General features: G+C 39.3%; 2 protein-coding genes across 5 annotated transcripts in view; one reads left to right on the top strand and one right to left on the bottom strand.

The window, feature by feature from the left end:
• NEMP2 (nuclear envelope integral membrane protein 2) overlaps nt 1–24930 on the top strand; it is a 212248-nt gene that overhangs the window by 142710 nt on the left and 44608 nt on the right. Inside the window, exons 8-10 of one of the 3 annotated variants that reach the window (XR_016019572.1) lie at nt 307–406; nt 2302–2375; nt 13890–14038. The gene's annotated coding sequence lies outside the window, so the exon portion shown is untranslated. Of the gene's footprint in view, nt 1–306; nt 2376–13889; nt 15631–24930 lie in introns of those variants that run through there. The other 2 variants (XR_016019571.1, XR_016019573.1) reach the window with 2 other exon arrangements.
• The window catches only part of MFSD6 (major facilitator superfamily domain containing 6), a 61618-nt gene that overhangs the window by 19096 nt on the left and 17592 nt on the right, over nt 1–24930 (bottom strand). For both annotated transcript variants that reach the window (XM_019740720.3, XM_019740717.3), the window contains exon 2: nt 22189–23795. In XM_019740720.3, the coding sequence (XP_019596279.3) occupies nt 22189–23744 (1556 nt within the window). In that variant the 5' untranslated portion in view covers nt 23745–23795. The remainder of the gene's footprint in view (nt 1–22188; nt 23796–24930) is intronic.

Here is a 24930-nt window from a genome sequence, read left to right as displayed (position 1 = left end):
AAGATAGTCTGGGCACACTGCCATCTGTAATGACATTGCTGGCTTCCTCCCAGGTGGCTGTAGGGTAAATATGCCTGGGAGTGTAGCCACTTCACTATGACAGGGGAAGGACAGGATAAAAATGAGAACATGTGAATATGAATATGGCCTCACTTGCAGTACCCAAGACACCAAGTAGTTCCAAGGAGACTCTCAAGGTCATCAAAAACTATCATCCCGTGATGAATAATAAACTATTTGGAAATCAAAAACTTTTTCCTATTAGTTCAATTGATATAGTGCATTTAATTTATTTTTGTTTTTCAGAAAAAGCATGAAATCATATGCTTACTTTCCCAACAATCACTACTACCAAAATTATGAGTGAAACCAAAACAAATGAAGGCCCAAAGTAGTGCATCCAAGCGTAAGTTTATGATCTTTTTCATTCTGAACTGGATGGGCTGGTTTGGAAACAAATGGTAGCTGCTTCTCTGTACAAAAAAAACAACCAAATGGTAGGAATTTCTCTTCCTTGATTGTTTTCCATTTTCTGTTAATTTTCCTAACCTTAATGCTTTTCTTGTTTTCTAAATTCAAGTGGATGAAAACTAGACGGTAAAAGAAATAAACCAATATGAGAATCAGTGGTATTTTCCTAATCTTGCTCAACTATATTTTTATATTAAAATCATTCCTATCAATATTCTTTTTCCAACATTGGACCAAGGAAAGGAAGTGCTTTGAGGCTTCGTGCTGGTATTAACTACAAACATGGAACAGAAGGATGGGGGAAAGACAAAAAAAGGGTTGAGGAATGGGATAGGAAATGGGTATTAGAAGGGATTTAGGAGATCCTCAGTATTGAAAAGGTCTGGGTTATATTCTGTGGACATTATGTTCTTCGTACTTGTATGTTTAGAGGGAAAAAAGTATATGTTTCAGTCCTCTTTGATTAAAAAAAATTGTTGAACAAACTTGCTACAGATCTATCAACCAGGGTCTTTCTGCTAGGAAACAACAAAAGCCCACAGGAAATTAAAATGCAACATACACTACACAAACACACAAGTTATGCAAACCTATGTCTTCCTTTTAAGTTCTAAACCAGCTGTTGATGAGCTCAACTTAGCCTAACTCAGGGATCAGCAAACATTTTCTATAAAGGGCCACACAGTAAATAGTTTAAGCTTTGTAGGTGTCTTGCAACTATTCAACTCTGCTGTTGCAGCATGAAAGCAACCATAGGCAATATGTAAATGAAGGAGCATGGGTGGCTGTATTCCAATAAAATATGAATTATGAACACTGAAATTTAAATTTCATATAATTTTCATGTATCACAAAATATTATTCTTCTTGTGATTTTTTTCAACCACTTAAGAGTATAGAAACCATTCTTAGTTCATGGGCCATAAAAAAACAGGCAGTAGGCCAGATTTGGTCCGTGGGACGTAGCTTGCCAACCCATGGCCTAGCTCACTAGTTCTATTTAATTTTGGCTGTATGTCAGATTTACTCAGGTAACTGTTAATAACTGCAGATGTCAAGGCCCACACCACTCTCAATGAATATCTCTAGTGCTGGCACCCAGGCATTGTGCTTTTGAAAGCTCCCCAATTATTCAGGTACTCAGCTAGGGTAGATAGCCAATGGTCTAGCTCATTCCAAGCAGCTCCCAGTGATACTTTCCCACAATCCCATCCTAAAAAAATTTAGTAATCCATCTTCCTTGTGTTCATATCGCCTATCCCTACCCTTTCTTTTAAGCCCACCTCTGAATCAGGGTTACTATGACAACTGTTATTCAATCCAGCCCATAGTCCAAAGGTCCTGGCCTAAAGTAACCCAGAGTCAATCAGCCCAGTGTAAGAGGTATACTGTATTATGCCTTCCAACTTCCACTCATGTGGAATTCAATCACTGGACGCCATAACTTCTGGGACCCTTTAGTTTCAAATTGCCACCAACAAGTCAAGTATCTATGAGCTTGACATGTACTTCACTTCTTCCCCCCACATTCTAATCTCACAATTGATAGTCCTTCTGGACCCCACAGATACCTTAGAGGAGAAAAAGCAAAATAAGAAGCATCTAGGGCAGGCTACTTTCTCTGAGCCTCACTTTCCTCTTTTATCAAGTACGGAGAGTAACATCTACTCTGCAGGCTTGTTGTGATAATTACAACCCAGTGAGTCACCCCAAATAAGTACTCAATAAATGGTAGCCTAATTTTATTATTATTATTATTATTATTTTAAAGAAGAGAAACCAAGTAACCTTCTGTTTTCTGACAAAACCTTTATTCCCGAATTCCGAAAGAGAGAGGGGCGCTACATTCCTTCTTCACCAACTATTATTCTGGGGAAGCCAGTGACTTCAAGATATCAGCAAAGGTAAGATGATGTGCAGAAAGAAAGGCAGCATTTTGATTTATAAAAAGGGAAAGAAGTAGACACGTATTCATTGAATAGTCACTGAAAAATATCTCAGCAACCTAAGGATCTTTTTAATAACCGAGTGGAATATTTAAACTGCCATGTTATTCACTGTTCTAGGCTGAATTGTGTGTCTTCCTTCCCCCACCCCAAATTCATATGGTAAAGTCCTAAACCCTAGCACCTCAGAGTGTATTTGGAGAGAGGGCCTTTGAAGAGGTAGTGATAGTAAAATGGTGTCACATGGGTGGGGCCCTAATCCAATGTGACTGGTGTCCCTAATAAGAAGAGGAGATTAGGACACAGACACAGGTGGAAACACTAAGACAAGCCAAGAAGAGAGGTCCTCAGAACACATAAATCCTGCTGATACCGTCCCCTTGGACTTTTAGCTTCCAGAACTGTGAGAAAATACATTTCTGCATCATGTTTTTTTAAGCCGTCAAGTCTGTGGTGCTTTGTCATTGCAGCCTTGGCAAACAATACATTCACTCCCATGAAATTAATGATTTGCTAATAAAATGGAATTTATAATATGTTTTACTAAATCATCTTCCGGACAATCCAATTCTTTATGTTGAATATACAGCGCATGTTCAGGGACCTAGAATTTTCCTGGCCACTCTGAGGTCTAGAAACATAGAAGAATAGCCTGAAAAATGCCTCTCTGTCAGATATAGATATGTACTGAACACCTGTAATGAAAAAGCTCAGAGACAACACCATCACGTTCCTATTTCACAACGTAAGTCAGTAAGTAGAAAAGTAGGCGCAAAGGAACTCATCTATAAAGAGGGATACAACTGGAAGGAAGCAAATGATTCAGCAGAAAACATTGCACTGTGGAAAACCCAAATCACTTGTCAAACACCTAGATTATGTATTTGAGCAAAATATAACAGTAAGAGAAAAAATGTTTATGAGATTCTAATTTATACAACCACAATTCACAGGATACAATAGATAGGACAAATTCGTGGTAGTCTTATAATAAAACCAGTATTTTGTTTCTTCCAGACAGATGGTATTCAAATACAGATACAATTAACTGTGAATCATTCTGCAATTCCTAACAGAGTGTAGGTTAGGTATGATCCCTACTTTTCTAATTTTAACCGTCTATAATATGGCTGCATGCTGCTCCAAGAACCCCTCTCAACCACAATGAACATGAATTTTGCTCAACAAACACTGAAATACCACTATATACCATAGACTATGCTGGACTCAAAGGGAATAAAAATCCTCTTTGCCTTCAAGGAACTTACAGCCTCATGGGGAGACAGACACATAAGCAAGTAAGTTAAAATATAATACTCTAAGAGGTGGGCACAAAGTGCAGAGGCCCTTAGCTCTCCCCATGGGGATTCAGGGACACCTGGGTTAGAAGTAACTGAACCAAAAAGGTGGGAGAGCGTAACAGGCAGAGGGAACAATGGGAACAAAGGTTAACCATGAAACCCCAAATGTTTGCAGACAGAGAAGGTATTGAAAGATATAAAAAGGATCAAAGTCTAAGGATTTATGAAAAGATGAGTGAACTATTCCAGTCCAGATCCAATCTGGAAATTATTCTTTATTCCAGAGCCAACACAGGGTATGAGAGCAAAGAAAGACCTAAGCAGGATTATTCTACAGTGTTCAGATCTGAGAGACAAAAGAGCAGCACCACACAGAGAGAACCCAATCTCAGCCCAACGAGGAACTGGCAGCAGGCATTCTGCAAAGCCTCTCTACTGGAGAAACATAAAAGTTCCTCAAAAACACACACACACAAAAAAAACAAAAACCAAAAAACCCAAAACAAAAAACACCACTGGATAAAAACAAAATACCCTGGATGAAGACTGTTTTTATCATTCGGAAGTGGAGTGTTTGCAGATAGACTAAAAATTCTCTGTAATTTGCATCACAAGCCCTCACACAAAGATGCACAGGTTCGAGTGCACACAAGTGTTGCTCAAAGGTATGGTGGGAGATGAGGATCGACTGGCAATAAACCAAGATTCAGAAAGCATCACTCCAAATAGGTTACAGACGACTCAGACAATTTCATTAGCTACACAATTCCTTAGCTAGAGTTTTCATCAGTTCCTAATGAGAAAGATTGGTCCCATGGGGCAGCCAGTTGACTCAGTGCTCATAACACCAGGGTCGCTGGTTCGATTCCCATGTGGGCTAGTGAGCTGCGCAGCCCCCCACAATTAGATTGAAAACAATGACTTGACATGGAACTGATGGGTCCTGGAAAAACACACTGTTCCCCAATATTCCCCAATTAAAAAAAAAAAAAAAAAAAAAAAAGGCTGGTCCTTCATACCAGACACTTGGAAGACAGTCTACAGTCGGCCTCATGTAGGAAGCAGGTGAGGTTTTCTGAACAGTAAACAGTATGTCTCACTCTTAGGTTAGGTTCCGTATCATGCCCAGGTCGTCCTTTTTTGGTCTATATAAAGTTGTCATTTAAAAAAGTTCCTTCATGTATTGTTACAGATGTCCTTCCAGACCAGACAGACATCAGCTGCTAATTACAGTCAAGATTCTGGTGTCTGATGTAAGCATTCGATGTAACCAGTGCCACCCTCCCCAAATGCAGCTTGATTTCTAGCATAATCATTCATCGTACTGATGACCTTAGTAAGATGATGTTCCCTATGGTCAGTTGAAGAAGGCAGGAAATTCTTCAGAAAATAATTAAAATATAAGGTTAGACCTTGAAAGAGTTAAATTTTAGTCTAGAAAATTCCTCGTCTCATATCCACTCCCCCTTCTCTCTACCAGCCTCCATGATGTAATGTTACTGTGAATGTCCTGCCAGGATTTCTCTGCTCCTCTAGCCGAACAGGGTTTTATTGTAATGGTCTAGAATCTATTGTCCTCTCTCTCCTTTTTCGTCCTTTCGTGGTGGCATTTCCCACCATCCTGTGCCTCATGCCCAGGGCTGGCTGTTTTGAAAGGATCATAGCTGGCATTCCTTGGAATTCCTACCCCAAGCCAAGTGGCCCAAGCTACCATCATGGTACTGTGTTTACCCGAAAATAAGACCTAGCCGGACCATCAGCTTTAATGCGTCTTTTGGAGCAAACATTAATATAAGACTTGGTCTTATTTTAATATAAGACCGGGTATAATATAATATAATATAATATAATATAATATAATATAATATAATATAATATAAAATTTAATATAATATAATACCGGTCTTAATTTTTGCTCCAAAAGATGCATTAGAGCTGATGGTCCAGCTAGGTCTTATTTTCAGGGAAACACGGTACACTTTTCTCACGCCACAATGGTAGTAAAAGCAGCCAGACAGAGGGGAGAAGACGTGGCCACAGAGTCAGGGACTGACCAAGTGACGTGCTTAGCCATAAGTGACAGAGCTAATGACACATTTCTCCCTTTTTCCAAGACATGACTTCTGGCACTAGTACCTCTAATTGTGAGAGTCCTATCCTTGAAAGGGATCACCCCTTCCAAGAAACCTTCCCAGATGTCTCCAAGTACAATTGATCTACCTCCCCATTCCACTGTTATACTCCAGAAAGCTTGTCACAGTCTACAGTTGTTGCACACAGAAGACTTTGAGTTCCTGGGAGATAAGGACAGTGTCTTTTTGTATCTTTGTAGTCAAAAGAAGTCTGCCTTACTCAAGTACTCAGTGAATCTATAGTAACATAATTTAATGTAAACTGATAAAATATGAAGGCAAAAAGAAGCACTGTTCTCTTAAAAATGGTGTTTCTCAATTGGCCAACATCACTGTGGATGGTGTAATTCTTTATCACATGGGGCCCGCCCACTCACTGCGGGATGTTTAGGATCCCTGGCCCTTACGTATTAAATGCCAGTCTATGAAACAACTGAACATGCCTCCCACACATTTCTAAATACCTCCTGTTGAGAACCACTAGATGAGTCTCTTAAAACAATGGCTTCCTGGTCATTATCATGAAATGTCGTGTGTGTGTGTGTGTGGGGGGGGGGTGTATCCATATTCACGTTATATTAGTATATAAACAAATCTAGAAGGAGACAGGAACCAAAGCATGATCGATGGTTATTTTAGAAATTTGCCTTTCACTGTTTAAAGAGTATATTTCTGTAGATTTTGAGTTTGTATAGTGAATTATGTGCTTTTTGATAATTATATTAACAATAAAGATTTAAAAGGTGAAAACGAAACCTTTTAAATGGGAAAAACAACCATAAAAAATAGGGGTTAAAATAATAAAACACTGAAATAATTGTGTTCTCAGATTGTTTGAAAGTATCTTTAAGTTCGTGTTCCACACTAAAGAAACCAAAACTGATGGAAATCATAGATTATAGGTATGGTTTAACCCCAATCAGCAGAATTGTTTTCAAAGGAGAGACGTGGCTCTACATCAAAAGATTAGCAGATGTTTTTATACTTTTGTGTTCTATAATGTATAAGTTGTAAATATGTTATGATTTATCATTAATCCACCAACCACTAATTACATCTAAAGAAACTAAAAGTTACTGCAGATTAGTATGTATAGCATTCTAATATTTATGTCAGAGAGAGAGAATTATATATACATGTATGCACTTACATGTGCACAGAGTATCTCTGGAAGGATATCACTGATGGTCTCTAGGGAGCGGAACTAGGGGCTGTCCCACAGAGTCGGGGAGAGATTTTACTGGATATATCTAATACTCTTTGAATTTTTTCCCCATATGTATATCTATTTTCTCAAAGAATGAGGAGAGATCAGTCACTGTGTTTCATGAAGTTATATAGGCAAAGTAAATCATATATGATGTTTGACCTATGGCCCCCCAACCTGAAGGTATCAGTATCTAGGTTTCTATATTGCCTTAAAAACAGTACAGCATGCTAGCTAAGTTAGTATTCAATATTATTCCTAGCTTGTGAATCTGTTGTTGGCTGTGAGATTGGCTATGAGTAAGTCATCCAGTCATACAAATAGGAAAGGCACATGAAATAATCAGCATTACCATCATCATATTCTTTCTGGACAAAGGAAATGGCAGTCCGTGGAGACAGACTTAAGAAAAAGCACTTGTTTGCTTCATGAGCTGCCTCGATCATCAGAAAAAATATGTAATACAATGGGAATCCTTGACTTAAAACTGATTACAGAAAACAAGATTCTATTATAAAACATCTTTCCTTGTAGCCTATCTGGAACAACGCTTTGCCTAGCTCTCTGTCCTCCAGCCACATGCATGACAAATGGACCCACTGGGCCACTGTCCCCATCCATCCCTAACTGTGACCTGATGTCCAGATCTCACTCAGCTCCTTTATATGTGACCACAGCAGCTTATGCCTCTTCTCACAACCCTTATCTCAGTTGTAACCACACGACAACCTGACGGTATGCTCCACACAGGGTGAGGTCTATTTCATACAGTGTTGGCTCAGTTTTCTCTCCAGTGCTTGATCATAGTGGGCACTCAATAGATATTCACAAAGAGAAAATATGAATACTTTAAATAGAACATCACTCAACAAATATTTACTGCATACTCTGTGCCAACTGCCAGGGATATGGTGGTAAACAAGGTGTAAACATAAATTATGCACATATTATCCTTATAATTATATACATATACATATATATATACACACACACCTGATTATGGTATAGGAATAAGTGATCAGCATGTGAAAGAATGAACTGACTTATAAAAGAGGCCTAGAACTAGGATGATAAAAAAATGGATGTCCATATTTGGCAACATTTTTGATTAATGTTAATAGGCTATGCTTGAATATAAATATTAAGTCATTTATGTGGACAAAAATAACTCAATGAATTGCTGACTACAGTTTGCTTATTTGGGGAATCCTGAAGCACCCATGCAGTACATCCTCAACACATGTGCACAAGCAGATAACCTGGCTCGTGACTCCCCACAGGCCTATCTCACCAGAAGAGTGAGTTAGCGTACAAGCCACAAAGCTCAAAGAATCAGTGGCATAGCCAAAGGGATCACCAGTAGAGATCCTGGAAGCCACCAAGCTCCTGTCACCAAGCAGAGCATAACAACCACACTGTATGTCAGAAGAGTGAATGGCAGAAAAGATTCAATTATAGCTGTGTATGTTTTGTGCAGCTACTGATACTTCCTTTACTCATTTGGCAAGAAAAAGAAAAGGTAAAAGTGAAGTCTGAGTCTCTGCAGGTCTTCAGTCATTCTTTATTTTGCTGCTTTCAACTCTTTCCTCTCCATGTGACTGATAAGCTAAGAGTATAATTATGGTAACCATCAGCCAGGTTCCTGTGCTGGTTCCTGGCCATATTTACATCTCTCCATTGTTCTTTTAGTTTATCTGTATATTTTTCTTAGATTGTGTATATCTCCAGGTAGAAAAATAAGGATGTTTAAAACAAAACAGAAGCTTGATTAATGGAACCCAACCATTCGGAAGACACAATATGCTGTTTTGTTGTTATAGTTTCCATTTGGGAAAAAGTCAAATGAATACACACACACACACACACACACACACACACTATGACTTTGTTAAAAAAATTTCTATGAGATAGCCTGAGGTATATGTAAAATACAAATTCTATAATTTGCAGATAAGAATCATTGACATGCGGCATAGCACTTAACTTGAAAAAGACCTCAAGGGTTTTAGTTGAACCTAAGCTAAATTTGAGGGAAATAAACAAGTTCACCAAAATTCAGGCTGAAAGAATATCATGACTAAACCAAAAGGAGATAATAATCCCATTGTTTTGACTTTGGCCAGACCATAAGAGGAAGTGGGAAGAATTGAGAGATGGGGGGAGGGGGGAGAGAAGGCAGAATAAGAAGGGGGAACAAAGAGGGCGAGTCTGGGATAAGAAGTTCTGGGGGAAATCCCTGAGGGAATTAGAGACCTGTAGGAGGGACTGAACTATATGAAGGGCTTTTCTGCTGAAGAGGGAGAAGGCTGTGTTAGCCTAAAATCAGACCTGTGGGCAGTCAATACAATAGATAATGTTGTTTTAGCTGCTAGGCAGAAACAAGGGAATGCAGCATTCTTTTCAGTTGGACTTGATCCTGGGAATATGAGAGCCTGGACCTGCCTGGGACCTCCAGCATAGGCCTGGGAATGAAGCCTACCCAGTAGGAGACAGAGGAGATGGAGAGACTCAGGTTCTGACTGCAGCATTTGAGACCTGGTTATAGCTACACCTAAGGCCACTTGCTAGACTTTTCAGTTAGACTTAAGCCACTCTGGGTAAGGTTGTCTGCCACCTCAAGTGAAAGAGTCCTAAGTGACATAAGATCTTAATCTACCTTGTAAGGAAGCAAGTTCCACGTCACCAGAAGTGGCCAAGCCAAGGCAAAATAACCATCTTCCAAGGATTAGGAGGAAGAGACTTAAACTGGATGAAGCTAGGCCTATGTGACGGTATTAGTTTGCTAGGACTACTGTAAAAAAATACCACAGACTGGGTGGCTTAAACAACAGAATTAATTTTCTTACAATTCTGGAGGCTAAAAGTCTGAGATCAAGGTGTGAGCAGGATTCAGTTTCTTCTGAGAACCCACTCCTTGGCTTGTAGATAGCCATCTTTTCCCTATGTCTTCATGTGGTCTTCCCTCTGTGTGTGTCTGTGTCCCAATCTCTTCTCACAAGGACAAAGGTCATAGTAGATTAGGGCCCACCCTAATGACCTCGTTTTAACTTAGCTACCTCTTTAAAGACCCTGTCTCCAAATGCAGTCACATTCTAAGGTGCTGGGGGCTTAGGACTTCAATGTATGAATTTTCAGGGGACACAGTTCAGCCACAAAAATGACCGCCAAGATTACTTACAACTCCGAAGTTGAGTAAAGAATGCCGGTGTATTACTCAAGAGCCATTGCTCCGTGGACCACAAATAAAACATGGACTACCAGTGGCCGCTTCTCTGGGTCTCTAAAGTCAGCTGTACCCTTAGAGGAGGACTGCTAGCCTAGCATTTGTATGATCTAATCCAACTATATTTACTCATTTATGTTATCTAGGAGATTGCTATTTACTTTTCCAGTGGTTGATATAAAATGAAAGGTTCTGACAAACAGTGCTAATTAATTTGTTTTCACATGGGCAGCACAGTGAAGAGGTGGAATCCATGACACAGGCCTCCTGGGAGTGTGGACTTGTCCCAGGAATGGTCACAACTGCCTTGGTTATACTATAGGGGTTTTGAAAAGATCAAATAGACATGTAAAGGAAAACTACAAAACATTGTGCAAATCTGTAAGCTACCATTAAATAAAATGCAAATATTTCAGCTAGAACAGCCAAGTCTTATACAAATTCTGTCTGAGCTAGTGCATGGAGAAATGTCTCCAGTTCAGGGTTCTAACTTTCATTCAAGTCAACTGGCTTTGAAGAAAGAAAATTCTTTATTCAGATCCCAGCAACTACTATCATAAATCACATTCCCCATCACTGGCTAGATAGTCTGTTGTCACGGCATGGCCTGGATGAGTTTACATGAATGGCTTTGTGTACATTTCTGACTTGTTAGGAAACACCATTCAAGTCTGAGTCCTTGGGGTGGTGGGCAGGTCTGATGTATGGTTTTTCACATATTAAAACCAACCAAATTCGAAAATTAGGTCATTAGAGTCAGAACTAAAAGAAGCCACAACATCAAGTCCAACCCTCTTATTATAGAGAGATAAGGAAATAGAGGTCCAGAGAGGTAGAAAGGGGTCACAGAGTTGGTTGGCCAGTAGAAGGTCAAAGTCATTGCCCCCTTGCCCTACAGGACCCGTGGAGACTGGGACTGACTGTGTTAGTATAGTTATGTTTCTGATAATAGCTGTGTACTTGGATTAAGAATGGTGGATGTATGTTTGAGTTGGCTTTAGAGGATGGTTAACATTTTAAACTTTGATGAATCATTAGGAGCATGGGGGTAAGAGGAAAGTAGAAAAGCAAATGCCACTCAACAGCAGCCCAATATCCTAGATCGCAACAGAAGAGTTTACCAAGAAGCAAAATTTTGTGTTAGGAGATAAAATGGGCCATATAACAATTTCTGATGAGGCAGCCCCAGAAAGCTCAGGTGCTGTGCTGAGGGAGAAGGCAGCGTAAGCCAGGACTTCTGCCCTGCGTGCAGGCTGCATGTGGGCTGCATTGAGGAGGCAAACTGTGAAAAATGTAAAAGTGCTCTTTTTCACATACGCAAAAAAATTGATGATCACTCTACCTTAAAAATCTTGTTACACAAAGATTTGCTAGAGTACTCTACCTGTATTTGAAACCTGTTTCTAACAAAATATCATTAACAGAATTAAGAATAATTTAATAGTAATAACTTAATTAATAATAGAGTAATAGTAATTAATGGTAACTTGATTAAGGGTAAGGAATTAGTAATGATGCTAGTTTTCATCTACTCTGATGAATACCAACATTACTATCTGATATATTGGAAAAAGCATGGGATTTATAAGCCTGAGACCCCGGACTGAGTCCCTACTCCACCACTCGGAAGGGTGGATCTTGGCTAAATCATAGCAAATCTGTTTCTTCCTATGCTTTCATGGTGGATCTATCCAACTAATCAATGTACATGCTACCAGGAATGCATACCATGCAGAAAAATCAGTTTTCCACTGCTGGACTCACTCCTAGTGTCATCCCAATGTTAGGCCACAGGTCCTTGTCTAGTGTCCTCTGAGTCTTAGAATCTTTAGGAATCCCAGCCCTCTATAACCTCCTCAGGCTCTCCATGCTCTATCTGTTTAGACATGTGCCTTAGTCTGCTCAGGCTGTCACAGCAAATACCACAGCCTGGGAGGCTTAAACAACAGAAATTTATTTTCTCACAGTTCTGGAGGCTGGAAGTCCAAGGTCAGGGTACCAGCACGGTTGGGTTCTGATGAAGACCTTCTTTCTGGTTTGCAGTCAAACCAGACTGCTCACTGTGCCCTCACATGGCTGAGAGAAAGAGCTAGAGCAAGCTCTGCAGTGTCTTCTTATAAGGACACCCATCCCATCATGAGGGCCCATCCCCATGATCTCATCTAACCTGACTTACTTCCCAAAGGCCTCAGCTCCAAATACCATCACGCTGGGCGTTATGGATTTTGGGGGGGGACACAATTAAGTCCATAGCAACATGCTTCTCTATTCTTCATACCCCCACTCTCTAACTCAGTTAGGAACCTACCCTGGAGCTCCGTGAACCTTGGCTGCAGGTTCTCAGGTGCTCCACCCCAGGCCCCCAGGAAGTAAACATGGCCTTTCCACCAATGGAGGAAATCTGGCTCTCATCAAGCCACTGTAAAATGAATATAATAAAACTTAAGTGTTTTGCAGGGGGGTTGTAACAATAAAAATATTTATGAAAACTATAAATTATAAAGCCTACAATAATAATATTTCCATTTATTTTTATTGGTGATTAAGAAATTAGAAATGGAAACAATGATTTTGTGATTTAGCCTATTAGGAAACTGAGCATAAAATTGTTCCCTGTAAAAGATGCAAGAATTTTCTCTGTGGAATAAAATATATCCTAGCTATTAGTAGTATTCCTGAGGCAAGGCAATAAAAAACAATTCTACGTTCAGGCATTTGTTATTAAAAAAATAATAATTGATTTGTTTGCCAGTTTAGTTTTGGTTTGTTTTCTTTCTCAGTTTACACTGCACTTACCAGATAAGCCCTAGGCACAGAAAAATCACACCTAAGCCCTTAGGCTATTTTGGGCATCGTATTCCCTCCAGAGTGGGGTTTTTCCAGTCCCACAGAAATGCAGGGGTTCCCGTTCCTAAGGGGGAATGGAGGCTCACTCTAGGATGAAGGCCTTGTATTATGAGGGAACAACATCAAGAGGACATTAGAGATATATTCATCGAGACTTCATGTTCTGGCTTAGTACATGCTTAATAAATACTTATTGAAGAAGGGAATACCAACAGTAATAATACTACCTACTGTTTATAGTTGAGCACTATGTGTTATGCATTAGCTTATTAATATTAATAAAATAATGATGCTATGAAGTTAGGTACAATTGTTACCCCAATTTTACAAATGAGGAACCTTAGGCTTAACGAAGTTAAACTGCTGACATATCCAAGGTCAGACATGGTAAATGTGGGTTTTCAATCTAGGTCAAGTGCACACATGCTCTCTTTATAGGTAAACTGGCAAAAAGAAGAATAAAAGGAAACAGGATAGCTACCAGACTACCCAGCACTCCGTCCAGGGCTTAGGAAGATGACTGGCTTCAAGGCTAGACCAATGTGCTCCCTTCTCTTTCTCATTCTCTTAAATGGAATGAAAAGCCCGGCCAACATCCCACAATCATAACCAAGGATTACCGCCAACACTCCATCACTTAGGATCCCTCACTGTACTCAGCAGTAGCATGGTTCAAAGATAAAGAACCTAGACAAATGTAACCTAACACTGATTCTTTCTGATAATGTCTGGGCTTTAATTCTACATGTTATCTTTTTAAAGGAAAGAAAAAGTTAAGTTACTTCTTGTCTGCTTATGGATTACTATTCAAAGATGTTTGCAGCAGAGAAAAGGCAAAGAAAAGATGCTGAATACTGCAGAAACAAGAATGGAATGGTATTCTTGCTTCCAGTCGGAAAGGCTTTGGAGAGGTAGGCCATGAAGTAAGCTTCTAAGAACATTTCTTATCCACAATTCAAAGTATCCTACAAAATTATATAATTGCAATCTACCAAATATTTCCATGGATAAGTAGAAATATAATAAGCCAGATTACTTAGGTTTTTGACTTATACAAAAAAAAAGCAGTCAGTTGACACTGTATGACTCAAGATATTAAACAGCTGGTGCAAACACACATACTTGGACTCACTGCCAGTATGCAACTTTATAATCTTTGGGACACCACTTGGCTGTTTCGGTACCTTGGTTTCTTTTTATATATATAGAAAAATATAATTACTACCCAAATCAGGGTTGTTTGGTATAGTTTGAATACAATTCCTAATGAGATACTGTAAATTTGCACCTGATCTCATTTTAAAGAGAGGGGAATAAGACCTGAAGACATGATAATGATATAAAGTAGACATTTAATCATTTATGTTTATGCTACTTAAGGAAAAATGTGTGGGTGATGTACATATTAGGGGTGCAAAATTTCAATGTTTACTTGATATATTTGGATCCAATATGTCTTTTTAAACATATACAGCTATATATACACACACACGCATACGTATTTGGTTCTTCTATAGGATAATTGATCCACGATAAGTAGACTTAAGCTTCAAGCTATTTTCCAATAGAAAATACTAAAAGAAGAGTTGAGAATAATGTATCTAGCACAAAGAATTGAAAATTGTGAATAGTTTGCCATGTTTCCTTAAAGAAATTAAATATTACAGATAAAGTGTAGGTTCTCCTTGTCCTCTTCGTTCCCTGTCCCAGTTCCCTTCTTTTTATGTCCTGTCCAGAAAACTAGGGCTAATAATGAATTTGGAATGTATTTTCTCTCTCCAAATTTAAATGGCTTTCTATACATGTAGGTATGTCCATAAAAATATGTTTAACTTTTGAAATGTGTTGTTAAAATTTGCATAAATGTACCAAACTGCATCATTCTAAAACTTGCTTCGACATATTTTTGAGAGCTTCCCATGCTGACATATTGATCTAGTCCCTTCCTTCTTACTTCTGCATAATATTCCATCCTGTGACTATACCATATTGAGCATATCCATTCCCCAGTTGATGGATATTTAGATTGCTTCTCTTTTTCACGATCAGAAAGGTGCAGTAAGCAAGTAAGCATTCTTGTACACATCCTTCTACACATGTATAAGAGTATGTCCCAGTGTATACCTTAAAATGCAATTTTCAGGCCATAGGAAATGTCCAATTTGAGTATTACCATAGGCCGCTGAATTGGTCTTCACAGTTGCTGTCCAGGTAATGAATTTGTGGAGGCTGTCTTTACTCTTGGGTGGTGCGTACATCAAAGACTATCACCTCGACCTGTGAGACCCTGAGGGGGGCCGTCCGCAACCACAAAAGCTACAGCTCATATGGAGTTATTCCTGCTCTTTAATTCAGTGAGTGCCTCAGTCAACGCAGCCACCAAAGGTGGAAGAGAAAACAAACCAAATATGACACCAATAACTAAACTCCCTGGCTTCACTTAAACTGCTTTGCAACAATGGCCTTTTGTTCTGAACTATGAATAGCTCAATTATCAGTAATGCTGTTATTAAAGAGTCAGCCTAATAGCTATGACATAATATGGTAATATCTTTCTTTGCAAAGATGTTCTTTTTAAGGGACTACAAAAACCAAATTATACTCTTTCAGTTCTTGATCATAAATTCTTCTACTTTTGAGACTCTACAGCTTATAGTTTAATAATGAGAATCTTTATTTGAAGTAGCTAAGAGGCTCTTCCTATAAAAATGAGTATCTAAGTCTTTGAAGGTAAAGAGGAAAGGAATAGAAAAACAGAAATCTACCCACGTACAAATAATAATAATAGCTACAATTACAGTCATTCTGTATGCCAGCTATGACAGCGATGGTAGCTTATAGTCACCAAGTCCTAAAAAAACGACATGAAGAAGAACATAAACAATTTACAGTCATCATAAATTAGGGGGAGAAAATTTCAATTTGACCAAAGTGGTTTGAGGGGAATGTTATTTTGAGAGCCACAAACATCTTAACTTTGCAGCCTTAATGATCTATACACTTCTGACATTATAATAATAAGTCACTGTATTTTTAATCAGATTCAATAGGTCTTGTAGTTATGAGCAACATAATATATCAGAAGACTGACATAGTGAAAAAAAAAATTAACTGAACTCTTACTATATACCAGTCACTATTCTAAACAATTGCTGTTTTATGTCATTTAGTCATAAAATAACTAAGAAGTAGGTACTACCCTGTTTCCCTGAAAATAAGACCTAGCCGGACAATCAGCTCTAATGTGTCTTTTGGAGCAAAAATTAATATAAGATCCGGTATTATATTATATTCATTATATTTATTATATTATATTAATTATATTATAACCCAGCATTATATTATATTATATTATATTATATTATATTATATTATATTATATTATATTATATTATATTAATATTCTATTATACCCAGTCTTATATTAAAAAAAGACCAGGTCTTATATTAATTTTTGCTCCAAAAGAGACATTACAGTTGATTGTCCAGCTAGGTCTTATTTTCGGGGAGACATGGTAACACTATCCGCATTTACAGATCACAAACAGAGATATGTAACTTGTCCATGGCCACACAGTTCCAAGTGGGAGAGCCAGCCTCTGACCCAGGCTATCTGACTCCAGCCTGTGTGTGTAACCACTGTGTGCCACTGCCTTTCATTAATAAGGACTGGAAGAAGCGTTCCCCTAAGGAGAGTGGCTATTTCCATTCTCTACTTTTCTTTCTTTCCATCTTTATGCCTTCTATTCCCTTTATGTTTTTCTTTCCCCTAATTATGTCTCTGGTCCGCTTACACACACTCACAGAGATGTGCCTGGTTCAGACGATGGCATTGGAGCGCTGAGAAAGTCAATTGCTCTTGAAGCACAATGTGGACACAGGTTACAGTAAATGCCATACATCACAATCCTCATAACACAGAATATTCTTCAGTATGAGGATACTTACTTTAAGCAATAAAACACAGACCAAAATTTCAGCAAGATCAGAAACTTGGAGTAAAATTTTGGACACAGTCGTTCGTAACTGGTCTTCCTCAGCCCATTTCTCTTCTTCCACTACAATCCGTGCTTGTTGATCTTAGGCACCTTCCTGGCTTTAACAGTCCCAGATCCTGTATCCCCAGTGCTAACCTCTCCACTGTGCTGCAGGCTTATAATATCACCTGTGCTACACATTCCCATCTGGACAGTCCAACTTCAAACTAAACATACAACACTGAGTCCAACGGCTCACCCAATTCTGTATCTCTGTCCTGAATTTTCTATTGGATTTAGTGGACCCGCCATGTCCACGCTGGAAACGTGGAGGTCTCTACCTCACTTCCTACACACAAACCATTCCGCCAATTTTACCTCCCAAATCCATCCTATCCCCAAACTGCTACTGTTGCAGTTCAGGCCTGTATCACCTCTCATTTGGACTATTTTAAGAACCTTTTCAGTAGGCTCCCTGCTTCAGTTACCTACTGCATTGCAAATAAGTGAAAAATCTATGGCCCTCCTCTGCTCTAAACCCTGCAGTTGTTCCCTCCTGCCCCCAGGACAGAGTACATGTTCCTCATTCCAGCACCCATCTGGCTTTCAATCTCCCCTCTCATTTCCAATCCCCATCCTTTTATGCTCATCCCTAAATCCTATTAATCTGGGATTCTCTAGGTCTAAATAACTGTTCAACTAAATTGAACAAATATACAGGCTTTTGATTTTTAATAACACAGCGTAATACTTGCTCCTTTAGAGCATCATAACTTATAATTTCAAATTTACTATAAAAATTAAGTCTTTAAGATATTTTTATTGTGGTAAAAGTCATTTTTAAAAAAGAAATAATATTTCCTTAAGAAATGAGAAGGAAAAAAAAAAAAAACGTTGGTTAAGGTCCACCATCTTTTTGGCTTTTAATCAGGAACTGAGTTATTCTTTTTCCATTCTGTTCCTTCATTGTGGTGACAGAAGTCCTCCTAAGCAGTTAAGGATTGTGTATGAGTCAGGATTTAATCAGAGAAACAGGTACCAACCAATCTGTCTTAATTCGGAGGCTTTGTTAGATAGGTAATAGAATTGCTGAGAAGCCCGAGTATGCTGAGAGAACCACAGGCAGCCTCTACAAGGTCTAGGTTAGAAGGATGAAGGGAAGGGTTACGTTATCTGAGCTCAGGGTCACCCACAATGGACGGAGCCATAGTGAGATGCAGCAGCTACCGTATCAGAGATTCCGCCTGACAGGGCACAGAGGACTCCTGACTTGAGAAGACACAACGAGACTCTGGGAGCAGGGCAGAGTACCAGAGAAGAGACAGCTCCATAGACAGAGCTGCAGAGGGTTCCATGAGTCTTCAGCTGAGTACTGATCCACACATGCCTGTGAGGAAACTACCGGAGGCCGGGGAAAGAACCAACTGAAACGATTAGAGGGAACAACCTCCAAAGCTCACACAAGACACTGCATGAGCTAGGGTTTCCTCTCCACTCTAAACCTTCAGCTGTGCCTCCCCCAGCCCAGTGGTTGTCAATTATGCCTGCACACTAGAAACAACTGGGGACCCTTCTAAAGTATGAATGCCTAGACACACTCCTAGAGTGTCTAATGTAATTGGTCTGGGTGCAGTGTGTGCACTGGGAGTTGTAAAAGCTCTCCTGGTGAGTCTAATGGTTGAGTACCACCACATGAGCTGAACCCAGGCAGAAGCCAGGAGACCAGGTCCTGGGAAAAGCAGCCTGTAGAAATCAGCACTCTGCCACACATAGTGTGGAGAGGATCTTAGAGCCAGAGGATCCAGGATCAGCAAATATGGCACAAAGAAGTGGGTAGAAACAAGGCAGAGGATGAAGACAAACAAAGAAAGAAGGAATGAAAACATGACCATGATCCTCTCTAGATCCTTCAGTGGCTAACTCCAATTCAGCTTTCTCTGTGCGGCCTTCCCTAATCACACAGTGTCCTCCCTCTTACAATGCTAATTGCTCTTCCTCCAGTGACAAAACATTTATCCCTTACAACCTCCCATTGTCCTCAGCTGGCAGCCCAGCATCTTTATCTGTTCTGGGTCTTCCTGCAGTGCCCCACCAGCAAAGCCTGTGTTCTCCTTCGCTCACTGTTTAGATTATGTCTTTCCTTCTTTCCCAAACTTGACTGCCTAGCTCATTCGGATACTTAGCTACAATTAAGTAGTAATTAGTGGCTAATAACGGTTAATATAGTACCCCTTCCAGATAACATTTGCATGGCAAAACTGACCTTGAGTGTAAGAATTTCTTGGCAAAGTCAGAGTTGATTGGGATTTTAGTGTGTCCCTTAAAATGTAAATAAATTCAAATCAAATAACATAGGTGATGGCCTAATATCAGATAGTAATGATTTTCAAATTTACAAATGATTAATTGCAATGCGTTTTGATCACAACCCTACCCATGGCTGTTGAAAGACTCAGCAAGGTGAATATACCTTTAAGATTCATTTACAGTTCTAGTTAAAGAAGTCTAGTTTTTATCTTTACAAAAATTAGCCTAAAACTATACTTGCTGTAAATTCCAAAGTCTTGTGATTTCAATTCAAAAGAAATTTACCTGTTTTTAGTGGAAATATTAAGCATTATCCTGTTTGCCTGAGAAAGCCACTGCTCAGAGAAGGACAAAATCCAAGGTTAAAATCAGAAATCATTTACTCTGTGTGTGTGTGTGTGTGTGTGTGTGTACTTAGATTGATAGATAGGTTATTCCCTGAAAAACTGGGACCAAACTGTAGGAGCTGTTAAAAATATTAAGTGGATCAAGATTAGACATGATATTTAAAATATATTTTCTGGTATGAATTTTTATAAAGAATTTGTGGAAAATCCACTTTTGACAACCTTAGGGTATTTACACTTTTTGTGGCAATGCTGACTCCTAAAAACACACTCCCACTGTGACAGCCACAGCATACTGCAAAACCATACATGCATATGTAAGAGCCACAGAGAGAGCCCTCCTTGTGATCCTACAAGGACAACAAAGACTACGAATTCATAGAAAGATAATTCCTCTTCATCAACTATTTAGTATATATTTTTTCAATGAAAAGATTAAATTGTCACCACCATACTTTCTAACCCCCAAATCTCAACCACCACCATATGACTCGGTTCCCAAAATTCTCACCAAAAACACCCTGTATTCATTTTACCTGATTATGTGGGTATAATCTCATTGCAGCTATCAGAATCCTTCAAAGGTAGATAAGAGCATATATTTTAGTGGACAGAATTAAAATCCAAAAGAGGTAAATGATCACAAATTGATGGAATCCTTGTAGGCTCTTGGGAGCAACACTGTGACCACAAGAGCCTTCTTCTTCCATCACACTATTAAATAACAGAAGGAAGATGCTTTTGGCACAGAAAACCAGAAAATTAAGGTTAAGTAAGCTGTAGGTTTTCAGTAATGAATAACTAATAATGCTTAGGAAAGAAAATCACAAGTGTAAACTCATGTAATTTCCAAAATTAGTTGTAAACCACTAGGATTTTATCATGAAAATATATACCTCAGACAAAAGGCAAAGACAGAAAAGAAACTTTTTTAGCATGTGAAAAGAACTTAACAATTTCTTTGAAAATAGAACCTATCTGCATACTCTCTACGGAGTCAACATTCAATTAATGCTATTGACTGATTAAGTAAGGAACTCTCCTCATGGGTTAGACCTAACTTTGGTTAGGTCATTGGTTCCTTTCTGGAAGTAAATGTGATTTTAATAGCTGAGGTGAGATCCTGCTCATATGCCAAAGCTGAAGAGAAGTGTCTCATTCATCGTGGTCAATCCACAGGCTCAGAGAATGTCAACATGACCTGGACAAGGTTAAAGGGCATTCCAAGTCCTTAATGTTACAAAACTCTTTGCAGATTGTTCCCACTAAATGTGCTGTGGGGACGCTGTGGGTCTGGGAACCGTCCACACAGCGCCTGACTTTGTTTAGTGACAACAAAGGGGTCAAAGACTTGAGAAAGAGAAGGAACAGGGTACAGCTCCCAAAGCTAAACCAAACGAAAGGAGGAAAAAATTCACAGTTGTTTGGGGAAAAGAATGATTCTAAGTTGAAACTTTAAATTAGAAAATATTTCCTTCAGTTAGTCCAAGAGAAATTAAAAGAAACAGATCAATGTTTCTCAGATCTTGTCAGTGTCTATTTCTCCCTTCTAATTTCTCATCAAAATAGCAGTTTTAAAGATTACCACATACACACAAACACATGCATTGTTTTAGTTACGTTATGTTTAGTTATGGCAACTTCCAATTTAGGAACAGACGTGCCATCTTTTTCTATGATGTAAGAATGCTTATGTGTAGCTGGCTCTATTGTAGGGCCAACAGCAAAGCAGAAAGAGTTATAAAGAGCAAGGCTGTTGGATCAACTTCATACAAACATTAATGGTGAGAAACATTACAGAAGAAGAAACACTAGGCATTTAGATCTTTTGAGTGAAAGGATTACATGGAACATTTTAAGTAGAAGATTTTTAAATGTCCCATTTCTTTATGGCAGATAAAAATGCAGAAACTCATCTAATAATCAGAAAAAAATTATAGAAGAAACTTCCTCCATGTAACGTCATGGATTAGGGACTGTGGTGGGTCACATCACAGTCTTATTAATATAACAGATGTCTTCATACACCATATATTCAAGGTCTGTGTCAGCAAGTGGCTGAGAAAAACATAATCTTTGTCCACTTAAGCCCTCCTTCATAAATGCCTGAGAGAGGTGGACCCTTCAAGGTCTATGGATAATACAGTTCCCTAAATTGGTGCTCCTATACCTCAGAATATTTACTGTAAGAGTCTCTCAAAATACAGAGAGGAAGCAGCATATTTTGTTTGTTTTCGATAATCCAACTAGGTTTATTACTTCCTTCCTTGTTTCTATTTTAAAGAGAAAGCACAACAGAAAGCCCCATTCCTACCCAATCCTACCCTCAATACAAATTATTACTATCCTATAACTGTGACCAAAGGAGCTATAAACTAGGAAATGATAAGGTTCAATTGCTAGGGGGCAGATAAGTAAGCATGTTCTTACCTGATGTGGCCGATCAATTCAATAAGCTTGTGACTAAAAAAATAAGCTGTCAGCTCAGACACATGACTCAGGACTGAACACACCCCGAAGAGGGTTGTGGTTCCATTCAGATCTTCCAAATGCCAGTAGAGAAATGTGAACACAAAGCCGTATCCAAAACCCATAAACCAAGCGACGAACAACACTGAGCCATACTGCACGCTGCAAAGCAGTCTGATTAAGTCCCAAAAGCTGAAGGCCTGTGAGTGGCTCGTTGTGGTTGGTGTCTCCTCAGAGGACTCTGTGGAGCTGTTCCTCTCCACCTGAGGGATCTCCACCTCTTTCCCTTCATTTTCATTATTTTTGAAGTGGTTGTAGCGGAACCGGAACTGAGTAGCAACGATCAAGGCCATAGTCATGAGAACTCCAAAGACAATGAAGACAATCTGGTAGTTCCGGTACTCAGGGGGCTTACACCCCTTCCCGTCAATGAGCACGTCTATGTGGGTGTAATCGATCCCGATGCCCACGGACAGCATCGCCAGGCCCCAGCCCAGGGAGCCCCACATGCGCTGCAATCCATAGCGGTCTCTGTGTTTTCCCAGATACTGGAGTGTTACCGTGTCCACAATGGTGACAGAAGAGGCACTGAAAAATTCTCCTATTATGACAACTACCAAGATTACCAAGAATATAGCTTCTACTTCTTGTTGATCATAAAGAAGAGTGACTTGGTCAGAAGGTAAAGATTTGGTGGTAGTGACAATAGCAGTGGTTGTCTCCCTGGTTACATTTCCTGGTGGGCCAAGGGTTGCTGTGCTTGGGCTCAAGGTCAAGTCCATAATCTGGTCTGTAATTTCATCAGTCTGAGGTTGCAGAGTGGGTGCACTGGTCTTGCTTGGAGCTGTTGAAAAGATGACAGCTGTGCTATTGGACCCCGTTTCTAACATCACTGGCCCATTGGAAAGAAGCAGGTTTCTTTTCTCACGCGTTCTTGGTGATGTGATCATGGAAGAGATAATGGAAGAATTCGTTGGCAGGATCGTCAGCAGGTGAGTTGAATTGGTGGGGTGAGCAGTTGGGGGTATCTTTGGTACACATCTCAATGTAGCAGGTTTGACAAATCCAATGCCCAGGTTGAATAAAACCCAACACAAGAGAGAAAAGAGGAGGACAATTTTGCCTTTTTTAAAGCGATCTGCAACTACACCCCAAAAGGGGGCACTACAGAATTCAATGAAGTATCGAATACCTACTAGCAATCCACTCTGGCTTGGTGACATTCCCAGTTGTTTATAATACACAGGCAAAAGTGGGTAAAGAGAGCCATATGCAGCGTAAAAGAAAAAATAAAAGACCTTGGAAATTAGAAGATCATTGTTTATTTTCACACAATGTTTCTCTATCCAGTCTATATCCTCCTCAGGAATAGCTGCTGTTTCTGTGGAGGAGGGTGTTTCATTTGAAGGTGGCTCTTGTTCCCTGGAAATACCATTAAAGGGATCAGCAAGCACATATTTTCTCTTCTGTTCCTCTTCATCATCAGTTAAGATGGCAACTTTATCATCTGTCGCCATGGCTTGTCACGACCATCAGAAAGTTTGAACTTCAAAATTTTAATTGTTGATCTGTAAAGTAAAATTTAAAAGATGGCTTAGTAATGAAATTGATAACATTTAAACATAGAGTTTCGTCTTACAGGAAACTAAGGAGTTTCAAACTATAGCTGCAAACAATAATTGTGAGAGAGAAGCCTCACCATTTATCATTTTCAGCCACACAATACTGATTTTAAAAAATAGCTTTAAAAAAATCAAATATTCTTTGTGACCGCCGACTGACTACTTACCAATAGCAAGTTTATAGCTCAGGTTCATTCTCAATCTTTTCATTGATTCCTACACAAAATGTACAAATGATAGGGAGAATGTCTAAACCAAATATAGGGAATTAAAAATAGTATTTATAGTTTCTTGGTTTTACTGTTCAAACAAATCCACTGCACCATGAAGTCTAGAATTTTCAGAAAATAAAGGTAGCTAAAACCGTTCAATTTCTAGGAAAAAATAGGAAGAAACTCTTAACCACAACCCCAAATTCAATGAGAAACAGGGAGCCAATTGCACCCTTGCAACAGGACTTGGTCACTACAGGCATGACAATGACATCCTGGAAAGGAAACAGCCTTCATGTTGCTTATATTACATACATTTCTCCAAATATGCTCTTATGGATTGCAGTTTAAGAAAATATCAGAAAAAAAAATAGATCGCATTTGTTGAGCACTTACTCTGTGCCAGGTAACATTTAAAGATCTTTATTTGCATTAGTTCATATTCATTAAAATATCTCTATTATCTTCTCCATTTTGCAGATGAGGAAAATGAGACACAGTGAGTTTAAATAATTCATAATTGGTAGTTAAATTCTACAGGAAAAAATTTGTGGCCCCACTCCTACCCACACCAGTACCACCAATAAAGGTCAAGTGGGGAGCCTAGACTTCCACCCTCACCAGGCTAGAATGGGCCACCCCAATCCTTTGGCTGAGGTGGTGTCAGAGGAAGCCAAGTAAGGAGCTAGGACTTTCATCACTGCTAGGTGGTAATGAGACCATATCCCCACAAAAGTGTCAGTAGAGGCCACTTGGGAAGCCTGGACTTCCACCGCACCTGTCAATAACAAGGCACCCCTCCTTTCCCCACTGGGGTGGTTTTAGGGGAGGCCTAGTGGATAGTCAGGACTTTCACCACCGCCAAGCAG

The sequence above is a fragment of the Rhinolophus sinicus genome, chromosome 17 (genome assembly GCF_057876585.1).
Source record: "Rhinolophus sinicus isolate RSI-liver-muscle chromosome 17, RSI-T2T, whole genome shotgun sequence".
NCBI classification, from domain to species: Eukaryota; Metazoa; Chordata; class Mammalia; order Chiroptera; family Rhinolophidae; genus Rhinolophus; species Rhinolophus sinicus.
Note: the sequence above shows the minus strand (reverse complement) of the source record. Positions and strands in the feature narration are given on the sequence as shown.